Here is a 12,402-nt window from a genome sequence, read left to right on the forward strand (position 1 = left end):
AATTCCACCGACTTTAACATCGATTTTCTCAAAAACTATAAGGTATTTTTGAAAACTTTTTTTTGCATCTTGTTCACAAGATGTGGTTTAATAAACCCTGAAAATTTGGTGTTTCTAGGACTTAAGGGGGCTTTGCTATTAACCACTAAAGTCGGCGGATTTTTACTGCAATGTAAAATGCAGAAATTCTGCATCTGCCTATTTTCTGCATTTTAAATTACAGTAAAAATCCGCCGACTTTAGCGGTTAATAGCAAAGCCCCCGTAAGTCCTAGAAACACCAAATTTTCAGGGTTTATTAAACCGAATCTTGTGAACAAGATGCAAAAAAAGTTTTCATATAGCAGAAGGAATGTGTCAGTGCAGAAGAGACATCAGAGTCTACAGTCATGCGACATTTGGACTGAGTTGGATTAGAGTAGGGACATTAACCTATTTTGGTTCCTGGACGTAGTTTCTACGTCCAGGAACCATGCGCGCTACCGCGCGCTCCCGCGGCCGATCGTGCGCGTGCACGCGCACTCCCGGCCGCGGATTTGGTAGCCAAGGAATCAATGTATCGGGCTATGGAGCCCGATCACTGATTCCTCTCCCCCGCTGAAAAAGCGACAGCTTCTCTCGGAAGCTGCTCCTTTTCTGGCCGTTCCCTTCCCGATGTGTCACTCTAAGCGCGTGCTACGCTTAGAGTGACGTCATGTAAACAAACTCATGGCCGCCATCTTGTGGCCAAAAAGTAATACTACACCTGAAAAAAAAAAAAAAAAGAATTAACACACATTTACATTATAAATCTATTGTTTACCTCCCACCCTCCCAAAACTACCCAAATAAAATGTTTACTATAAAAAAAAACCATTACAATAAAAAAAAAACATGTAAATATTTACCTAAGGGTCTAAACTTTTTAAATATCAATGTAAAGATGAAATATTTCTATATTTTTTTTATTTTAAACTTATAAATAGTGATAGATTCAAAATGGGAAAAATGCACCTTTATTTCCAAATAAAATATTGTTGCCATACATTGTGATAGGGACATAATTTTAATGGTGTAATAACCGGGACATATGGGCAAATACAATACGTGAGTTTTAATTATGGAGGCATGTATTATTTTAAAACTGTAATGGCTGAAAACTGAGAAATAATGAATTTTTCCATTTTTTTCTTATTCTTCCTGTTTAAATGCATTTACAGTAAAGTGGCTCTTAGCAAAATGTACCCCCCAAAGAAAGTCTAATTGGTGGTGGAAAAAACAAGATATAGATCAGTGCATTGTGATAAGTAGTGATAAAGTTATAGGCTAATGAATGGGAGGTGAACATTTCTCACGTGAAAACGACGGAACCTGAATGGGTTAATAATTTGATTCAAAGATTGTGTCTTGTTTACCATAAAATACTCTGTGGGCTTGCACTGTGCACTCAGAGCCCTATGCTCCTGGCCTCAGTCTTCCAGAACACCACTAGCCTGCATGGGGACAAAGAGATCATATTGTTGTTATTCTAAAGCAATTAAAAATAAAGCCTGAGCTAACTTAAATGACAAAGATCACCTTCCTTAGATGAGAGAATTACCTTTTCACCTAGACATAGCAGGTTAAAATATTTTCCTTCATTTTCCCTTATTTTTGCTAAACATTGCTTCCCACACCTAAAATACTAGCTGAATCAATAGAAAAAAATGATGGACCAATGAAAAAGACAAGTTTCTTCTTACCATCTATTATCAGAGGCAGAGGCCAATTAGTAGCAGAAACCAGTGTTAAGGTGTTAAGGTGTTGGAAAGGTTGCATAATATGCAGCTTTATCGTCTGCTAATATTAACCACTTTCTATAAAATTGATGTAAATGAGGGGTGGGTGTGTGTAATGGCCAGAAATTAAAATCTGGCCAAGTCGGGATCTGGCCAGCGTATGCAGCAAATACATGAAGAATTAGAATTGGTGGGCTCTTTTTTTGGACTTCAGCAAAGAAAACAGCACTGTTGCAAATTGCAGAGACAGAAGAGTCTCAATCTTCTAACTGTAATATTAAATACTTAATGCAGGAAGAAGTAAAGGCAAGACTAAATAAATTAAAAATAGACAAGGCACCTGGCCCGGATGGCATGCATCCTCGGGTCCTAAGAGAATTAAGTTCAGTTATAGCTAAGCCCCTTTATCTTATCTTTTGTGACTCTCTTGCAACTAGCAGAGTCCCAGTGGATTGGCGTACAGCCCACGTTTTCCCATTATTTAAGAAGGGCAAAAAATCTGATCCAGGAAATTATAGACCTGTAAGCTTAACATCAGTTGTATGCAAACGATTTGAGGGGTTACTAAGAGATACTATACATGACTTCATAGTAGAAAATAATCTTATTTCTCAGCAGCAACATGGGTTTACTAAAGACAGGTCCTGTTTGACTAACATGCTCAGCTTTTATGAGGTAGTGAATGCTAATATGGATATTGGGAATGCTGTAGATGTGATATACTTGGACTTTGCAAAGGCCTTCTACACTGTTCCCCACAGAAGTCTGGTGCAAAAGTTGAGGATGCAAGGACTGGGGAAGAGTTTGTGTGCATGGATAGGGAACTGGCTAATGGACAGAAAAGAAATAGTTGTGGTCAATGGATCGTACTCAAAATGGGAGACTGTTAGCAGTGGGGTCCCACAGGGGTCTGTACTGGGTCCAGTGCTCTTCAATTTATTTATTAATGACCTAGTAGATGCAGTAGTGAGCAATGTTGCTATTTTTGCAGATGATACAAAATTGTGCAGAATCATCAACTCTCAGGAAGATAGTGTCATATTGCAACAGGATCTGGATAGGATGGCTATATGGGCACATACATGGCAGATGAAATTCAATGTTGACAAATGTAAAGTCATGCATTTTGGTTGTACATTTTGGTCTAGCACCATACAAAATAAATGGGATACAGTTGGGAACATCAAACTTGGAGAAGGACTTAGGAGTACTCATCGACAACAAGTTAAATAATCATACTCAATGCCAAGCCGCTGCAGCTAAAGCGAACAAAATTTTGGGATGCATTAAAAGGGAAATAAAAACTTGAGATGCTAGCATAATATTGCCCCTGTTTAACTCTCTAGTAAGGCCACATCTGGAATATGGAATTCAGTTCTGGGCACCACATTACAAAAAAGATATTGCAGTTTTAGAGCAGGTGCAGAGACGAGCTACAAAATTGATACGTGGGATGGAAGGTCTCGCTTACCAAGAAAGGTTAGATAAACTGGGTTTATTTAGTCTAGAGAAAAGACGCCTTAGAGGAGATCTAATTAACATGTATAAATACATCAGAGGGCAATATAATAGCTTGGCGGATGAGCTTTTTGTCCCTAGGCCTTCTCAAAGGACTGGAGGACATGAGCTGCGCATGGAGGAAAAACGTTTTAGCCATTTATTTAGGAAAGGGTTCTTTACAGTAAGAGTGATTAAGATGTGGAATGCATTGCCACAGGAAGTCGTTTAAAACAAACTCTATACCTGCATTTAAGGGGGGCTTAGATGCTTTCCTTGCGTTGAAAGACATCCATGGCTACAATTACTAGGTTATGCCTAATGATGTTGATCCAGGGATTTTATCTGATTGCCATCTGGAGTCAGGAAGGAATTTTTCCCTTTTGGGGCTAATTGGACCATGCCTTGTGGGGGGTTTTTCGCCTTCCTCTGGATCAACAGGGGTATGTGGGGGACGGGCTGGAGTTGTACTTTGTACTGGTTGAACTCGATGGACGTTTGTCTTTTTTCAACCAAAATAACTATGTAACTATGTAACTATGATAAGTTATTGAAAAGAACATGGAGTGAATATGGACACTGGAGGGGAACACAGGAGTACATGGAGTGGAGGGTGATCACAAAGAGCATGGAGCTGAAGGGACAGGTGAGCGCAGGCACTTGGGGAATATATGAGGACACAGAATGGAGGGGGACAAGTGAACATGAAGGACACAGAGAGGAGGGAATAGGTGAGTGCGTACACTGGAGGGGAACACATGAGGACCCTGAGTGCCAGGGGTGCAGAACAGGCAGGAGGAGAATAGCTACAGCCATGCTGCTCCAGGAAACACTTCTTAGGGAATTGGCCGGCTGTATGCTGTCACTTGGGTGACCGCTGTCTGAAAACATGCACTAAAAATTTATGCATAAATCCAATGTTGCTTGCAAATTTTCGCCACCGAAAATGCCATGTTTGATTTCAAGAATATATTTGTGAAAATACATTGTATTTATGCATTATGGTCAAAAGAAACACATTTTTTGCAGATACAAAAAAAGCAGACAATTACTGCTTTTAAGGCAAAAAAAAACCCCGAAAGAAACATGAAAAATGTCACCTTTTACCACAAAAATCATTCAAAAAAACTGGAAAAATCACAAATATATTACAAAATTATTTTCAAAGGCATTTTCACTCGAAAGTCAAATTTTACAATACTTTGGCAAAAATGAATGCAAAAAGAATATCTGTATAAACCTATTTGTTGCTAGTGATGTCACGAGCATGACATTTTTGGTTCATGAATGCGAACTCACCGCAAACATTTGCGAACTGCACAAACTACCATAGACTTCAATGGGCAGGCAAATTTTAAAACATGTAGGGCCTGTTTCTGGCCACAAAAGTGATGGAGAAGTTGTTTCAAGGGGTCTAACACCTGGACTGTAGCATGCTGGGGGGGGGGTCCATGGCAAAAGTCCCACCAAAAACGACATAGTTGACGCAGAGTTGTGTTTTAATCTCTAAAGGGCAGAAATCACAGTGCATTTCTAAATGTCATGGAGAAGCATGTGATTTGTTTGGTCAGCTGACAGATTTGCAAAGCTCTGATTTGCTGTGATCACATCCTGCTTTAGTACATGATCATAACCAGCAAATCAGAGACTTGCATATCTATCACCTGACCAAACTGATCACATGCTTCTCCATGAGTTCTCCAAGACATGACCATCACTAATTATGCTTAAAATGGGCACGTTGCTGACATTTGCTATACATATATAAATAACCCTATACTTATAAGACTGCTGTTAACATTGCATTCCACTGTAAAACTTTATTTTTCTCTACAGTCTGTCCAAGGAACCGGTTTAGCTTTCATTGCATTCACCGAAGCTATGACACATTTTCCAGCCTCACCATTTTGGTCAGTGATGTTTTTCCTCATGTTGGTAAATCTGGGTCTCGGTAGCATGTTTGGAACTATTGAAGGAATTACAACTCCTATTGTGGATACATTTAAAATACGGAAGGAACCTCTCACTGGTAAGTCTGATGTAAACATGTAAAATGTGTGCTTGTAAGGCAAAACTATCCAAACAATGTGATATAAGAATATTCAAATTTACTGTCAATTAAAGGGGCAATATGTTGAAAAAAATAACATACAGATGCCCATATCCGCATGGGCAAACTTTAAAGCAAACCTGAAGGGAAAATAAACTTAAGAGATAATGAATTGTTTGTGTAGTATAGCTAAGAAATAGAACATACGTAACAAAGAAAAATAGTCTCATATTGTTTTCCAGTACAGGAAGAGTTAGAAAACTTTAGTTATCTGTGCAAAAGGGCTTCTCTGAGCTATTTGACCCACTGGGTCAAACACAGTCCTGTCTTCTGAAGCACTTAAACAGCTAAGAAACAGTGAGAGAATGCTTAGATAAGGTTTTACTGCAGGAAAGTTAAACGGGTCATTATTTCTGCTTTGCTTTATATCTTAAAATACAGGGGGGGGGGGGGGGGGATATTTATCAACGCATTACCGACAGTTTGTTCTTCTTAATCTGTTCTAACCAGCTGGGAGAACAGTTATGCATGATAATAAAAACCTTCTTAAATCCTAGATAATAGTGGCAATTTAGTGTGGATTTCTAGAGCTGCACTACAGTTAAGAAAAGTGTAAATCCATCCCTAAACTGGTGCAGATTAAGAAGTGCTCCATAGCAGTTCTACAGATGTGGAACTGCAGGCTAGACATGATTGCAGAGTACAGGCTAGACATGACTTGTGTGGTGCTCTTCCCCTCTGCTGAATTCCTCCTCAGAGCCTGCTGCTATCAATACAGCAGGTGTGTTGGTTACCTCAGCAACAACAATTCCCCTCACACGCTGCACTGTCTGAGAGACCTTCCTAGCTCCTCCTATTGTACAACAGTTTTAGAAGGAATCTGCATGGAATCTAATGATTTCTAAGTTCTGCATGGATTTCTAAAAACCTACTAATATTTTGTCTGACACTCTTGATAAATGTCCCCCAGAGTGTGGTTTCTAAACTGCAAATATGACAGAATGATATAATGTTATTAAAAAAAATGCTATAGAACTGAAAATAAAAACACAAGACTTTTCTTTGCTACTAATGTTCTATTAATTATCTGTACTACACATACTATTCATTATAGCATAAGGGTTTTTTTTGCTTCACATTCGCTTTAAGCGCCTTGGGCCACAGGCCGCAAGCCACATTCCTCCCTTCCTCACTGCAGATTTGTAAGCAGTGTGGTAATTACACGGTTTACTTACCTAATTGCCACTTCCAGTGCTGATCTCCATGGCCACAGCGGTGTCATATGACATGCTGGCACATACTGACAGCGTGTCACATGATGCTGCTGTTACCACCGAGATCAGTGCTGGGAACAACAATTGAGTGAATTAACCCTGTAATTAAGCACCACTCGTAACTCTGCAGGGAGGGAGGAATTAGGAAAGACCAGTGGCGTTCCTACCATGGGGCGGCAAGGGGTGCCCCGCTCCGGGTGTCGGGTGCCCCAGGGGGTGTCATCAAGGCCTCCCACAGAGGCCTGTGCAGGAGGGGGAAGCAACACAGAATGGAGGGGTGGTGGGGAAAGCGGCAGGGAGGGGGGCCGGACCCCCCACCTCCCTCACCTGGGTCCCCTCCTTCTGGCGCTTCCCCCCTCCTAATCAGCAGCAGCTTTAGATATGCGGGCAGGGGCACGCGGGGAGGACTTACTCACCTGCTTTCTGCGTTCCAGGCGATGGCGCACAGCGTCATCATCACGTGACGCTGCTCTCCGCCTTCTCCACCGTCCACTGTGCTTCCTGATTAGCGGAAGCGCAGTGAGCGACAGAGAAGTCGGAGACCAGCATCACGTGAGGACAATGTGTGCGCCATCTCCGGGAAGCAGGTAAGTCCTCTCCGTCCGCTCCTGCCCGCTTATCTAAAGCTGCTGCTAATTAGGAGGGGGGAAGCGCAAGAAGGAGGGGACCCAGGTGAGGGAGGTGGGGGGTCTGGCCCCCTCCCCGCCACCCCTCCTTCTAAGCTTCCCCCATACCGGGGGCAACTATACTACTGGGGCAACTATACTGGGGAGTGGGGGCAACTATACTAGCTATTCTGGGGGCAACTATACTAGCTATACTGGGGGCAACTATATACTAGCTTTACTGGGGCAACTATACCAGCTATACTGGGGCAACTATACTAGCTATACTGGGGGAAACTATACTAGCTATACTGAGGGAAACTAAACTAGCTATACTGGGGGCAACTATACTAGCTATACTGGGGGCAACTATACTGGGGGCAACTGTACTAGCTATACTGGGGGCAACTATCTATACTAGCTATACTGGGGGCAACCAAACTAGCTAGCTATACTGGGGGCAACTATACTAGCTATACTGGGGGCAACTATACTGGGGGCAACTATACTAACTTCATTGGGGGCAATTAGTTTCACTGGGGGCAACTGTACTAGGTATACTGGGGGCGACTGTACTAGCTATACTGGGGGCAACTAAACTATCATACTGGGGCAACTATACTAGCTAATACTTTAAATTACAGTTAGCTCAGCCCTCATCTGGTCATGACCACGCCCATTTTTTTAGGGGGGTGGTGTCTTTTAATACCCAGCACCGGGTGCCAAATGCCCTAGGTACGCCACTGGGAAAGACCATGGTCCCCTTTAATATTCTAGGTGTGGAAAATGAGTAAACGAGCATCTACTTTATGCAACAAGATGGTAGTTCTCTGGGCAGTTTGTACTCCGCACAAAGAGTGCACATTACAGGCTGGCAAATAATTGTAATTTAAGCCTCAGAAGTGTGCCAAATTATAACTAGCTGCAAATTGTAATGGAAGGATGAGTTATAATAAAAGTGAACTGATGTGTGAAGCAATTGTCAGTGAAAGTGGAGTCTCACTTTAATACTGTATATTCCTAAACTTAATGAATGCTAAGCGTTCAAAAATGAAAAAGTCAATATTTTATTGGCATGCTTTATATAATTTGAGTTAGGACCCATATACAATCACAATAGAGTCCTTGGCTTATTTCTTAAATTCTTGTGTACTCTTGGACAGTCAGAAACAAATAGTTTATTGAATCAATTGGCTTTATGCACACAAGCAATTGGCAAAGGCAGAGGGCCATTACAAAATCATTGCAAGGCTACATTACTCCCTAACTCCCATCAATAATGTAGTACCTGTAGTGGTACCTATACTGTTTTAATAGAGTAGTGCTAAATGCCATCATAATGTAGTACTGCTAACTGCCATCATATGGATTTTCTTAAAGTAGATATGTGGCCCCTTTATCCAAGCTTGTTATATAGCCAGACAATCCTTGGCCCTTTTCCCTGCTGGGTCTGTTGCAGACTCCTGTGGCCTGGATAGTGGACTGGTTAAAGAGTAACTGAAGTAAGAGGGATGTGGAGGCTGTCATATTTATTTCCTTTTATGCAATACCAGTTGCATAAAATTAGGGAGGCTGGTTGGTATCTTACTATTAGGTGAACTGCTGTTCAGGAAATGCTGTTGAATGCTGTTGGAAACAAAGAAAACCCTGAGAATCCCCTTTGAGGAGATGGACTCCCTACTTTTTTCGTGATAGTGGTCCTTTAAGCACAAATTTAAGAATGAATTATGATTTCACTGTTTCATATTTATAAATGTATATTTGAATGATTAACGTTGTGCCATACCCATTAATTCCCTTGTGTGTTGCATAGTTATAGTTAATAAACTGTAAGCATCTTATATTGTTAATTTATAAATTCAGTATAGCACAGTACCAAACTTTTTGTTTAATATTGCTGCCACAATTTAACTATACTTACTGTTACGTGTTTTTATTTTGTTCAAGTTGGATGCTGTCTGCTCGCATTCTGCATAGGATTGCTTTTTGTACAACGATCTGGAAATTACTTTGTAACCATGTTTGATGATTATTCTGCTACATTGCCCCTTCTTGTTGTGGTAATTTTGGAGAATGTCACTATTTCCTGGATATATGGGATTGACAAGTAAGTGCTGTGTGTGTGTATGTAAGAATTCAATTTGCATTGTAATTTTGATGAAACTTGGCACCTGAAGCTATGTACACACACAGGCCTCAATTCACTAAGATCATGCTGGAGATAATAAGGTAAGAGAAAACTTACCTCCACACAGTGAGAGAGTTATATTATCTCTTCATTCCTTAAGTTACCTCCTCTGTAGTTGTTACCTCCTCTGTAGTTATATTCACATGCAGTTAATTAACAGCCTGTCTTTAACTTTAGAATTCTGGAGTTATTTTAAGGATTGAAGAGTAAACTTAAAGACAGAAGAGTTAACTTTAGGTTTGCCTGAGGTAAAATGTTTCCTGAATACGACATGCCTCATCACCATGGTGATCACTCTAGAAATGTTATTAAAGACAGGAGATAAGCTTAGTGAATTGAGGCCTTTATCTTTAAAAACATAATTAAATTCGACCGAGGTGACCGATAAAATCCACCTCAGACAAGAATTGTTCATGCTGCGTGTGTACAGCAGGCGCCCAGAGTCCCATGAAGAGCTCACCATTCCCTATGCCCATGGAAAGCTGCTCTGTCTTATGTGCTTGTCCTTCCTTCCCTCTCCATAGCAGCAGATGCCTCACTAGGGCCGGATTTAGGCTAAGGTGACCTAGGCCATGGCCTAGGGCAGGGATCCCTAACCTGTGGTCCGCGGCCCACTGGTGGTCCGCAGGATGTTTTCAGTTGGGCCGCGGGACTGTCCTCTTGCCTGCCCCCTCCGCCCGTCCCCCTCCGCGGCCGCCGCTGCTGTCACCTTTGGCAGCTGCTTGGTCTCTTATATTCCCCTTCTCTCTCTCTTGCCAGCGTGTGAGTCACAGCAGCGCGCCCTGCGGCTGCTGTGATAGAGAGGAAGGAAGCAGGAGAGACAGAGCGGCTTCCTGTAGCGGCGCGCCGTTACTCTCTCTTTCCTGCTTCTTCCCTCTCCATCACAGCAGTCGCAGAGCGTGCTGCTGTGACTCACACTCCGGCGAGAGAGAGAGAGGGGAATGTAAAGAGACCGCCGGCAAAGGTAACTGCAGCGGCGGCCGTGGGAGGAGGGGTGTGGGCGGGGGCTACTATACTGGGGCACAATGCTAGCTATACTGGGGCACAATGCTAGCTATATTTGGGCACGATGCTAGCTATATTTGGGCACTATACTGGCTGTACTGGGGCACTATACTGGGTGTACTGGGGCACTATACTATCTATATTGGGGCACTATACTAGCTATACTGGGGCACTATACTAGCTATATTGGGGCACTATACTAGCTATACTGGGGCACTATACTAGCTATACTGGGGCACTATACTAGCTATACTGGGGCACTATACTAGCTATACTGGGGCACAATACTAGCTATACTGGGGCACTATACTAGCCATACTGGGCACTATACTGGCTGTACTGGGGCACTATACTAGCTACATTGGGGCACTATACTAGCTATACTGGGGCATACTAGCTATACTGGGGCATACTAGCTATACTGGGGCACTATACTAGCTATATTGGGGCACTATACTAGCTATACTGGGGCATACTAGCTATACTGGGGCATACTAGCTATACTGGGGCACTATACTAGCCATACTGGGCACTATACTAGCTATACTGGACACTATACTAGCTATATTGGGGCACTATACTAGCTATACTGGGGCACTATACTAGCTATACTGGGGCACACTAGCTATACTGGGGCACTATATCAGCTATACTGGGGCACTATACTAGCTATACTAGGGCACTACCCACCTATACTGGGCACTATATTAGCTTTACTGGGCACTATACTAGGTATACTGGGGTAACTGTACTAGCCATACTGGGGCAACTAAACTCCCTATACTGGGGCAACTATGCTAGCTATGCCCCCCCCCCGGTAACCCGATGCGCACGACACTGTCTCCCCCCAGGCCCCCCCCCCCCTGGCAGGCCCCGGAGAGAAATTTGGTCAGAAAGTGGTCCCCGGGCCGGAAAAGGTTGGGGACCCCTGGCCTAGGGCACCACAGGAAGAAGGGCACCAAAGCAGCAGGCTAAACTGGTGCAGCATTTGCAAGCTTGTAAATGCTGCAATGCAGGGAGATCAGGCGAGTGCCTGACTGTAGTACTCTGCTACTAGCTGCCTGTGCAGCAGCCACCTTGCTCTCTGTACTCAATTATATTGTGGCCGGCGGCTATGGACTTGGGCAGCATTGGAGACAGAAAGGAAGAGAAAGCTTCTGCACTGGAGACAAGCAGAGAAATGAGTGGCACTGATGGCTGCTGTGGTTTGAAGGTGATCTGGCTACCTATACTGAAAGGTGGGAAAAAGAGGATTTAAGACAGTCATCTGGCTACATATACTAGAGGGAAGGGGGAGGGGTCATCTGGCTACCTATACTGGAGGAAAAAGGGGGTGGAGTCACCTGGCTACCTATACTGGGGGGGGGGTCATCCGGCTACCTATAATAGAGGGAGGGGGGAGGGGTCATCTCACTACCTATACTATAGCGGGGCAGCTGGTGACAGTAGCCTAGGGTGGTAAAGAGTACAAATCCAGCCCTGTGCCTCACTAGTTTGTAGGCTAGCAATGCATTTGTGATGATCTGTAGCCCTAGGGTCCGAGCTTCAATACCTGCTGGGCAAAATAAATTGTACTTTACTTTGGCCTTTGATATTTAAAGAGGAACTCCAGCCTAAACAAACATACTGTCATTAAGTTACATTGGTTATGTTAATTAAAATAGATAGGTAATATAATTTCTTACCCACCCTGTTTTAAAAGAACAGGCAAATGTTTGATTTCATGATGGCAGCCATCTTTTTTGGTTGAAAGGAGGTGACAGGGAGCATGAGACACAGTTCCAACTGTCCTGTGTGCTGATCACCCCTCCCAGTTGCTAGGCAATGTGAACAACAACATAGGAAATCCCATCATGCTCTGCACAGCATTAGGGATGGGTGGAGCTTAGCTAAAAATGCAGCTAAAAATGATGCTTTGGTAAGAAAAACAAACTTCTGATGCTGTGAAACTGTTAAAGCAACACCAAGCCTTTTCAGTTCTGCTGAGTAGATTTTTAGTCCGGAGGATCACTTTAAAAAAAAAATAT

At 42.8% G+C, this 12,402-nt stretch overlaps 1 protein-coding gene across 2 annotated transcripts in view; it reads left to right on the plus strand.

The window, feature by feature from the left end:
• The window catches only part of SLC6A15 (solute carrier family 6 member 15), an 86,187-nt gene that overhangs the window by 69,724 nt on the left and 4,061 nt on the right, over positions 1 to 12,402 (plus strand). For both annotated transcript variants that reach the window (XM_068276849.1, XM_068276850.1), the window contains exons 9-10: positions 5,090 to 5,282; positions 9,130 to 9,289. In XM_068276849.1, coding sequence (XP_068132950.1) covers positions 5,090 to 5,282; positions 9,130 to 9,289 — 353 coding nt within the window. The remainder of the gene's footprint in view (positions 1 to 5,089; positions 5,283 to 9,129; positions 9,290 to 12,402) is intronic.

This window comes from Hyperolius riggenbachi, chromosome 3, assembly GCF_040937935.1.
Source record: "Hyperolius riggenbachi isolate aHypRig1 chromosome 3, aHypRig1.pri, whole genome shotgun sequence".
Lineage (NCBI taxonomy): Eukaryota > Metazoa > Chordata > Amphibia > Anura > Hyperoliidae > Hyperolius > Hyperolius riggenbachi.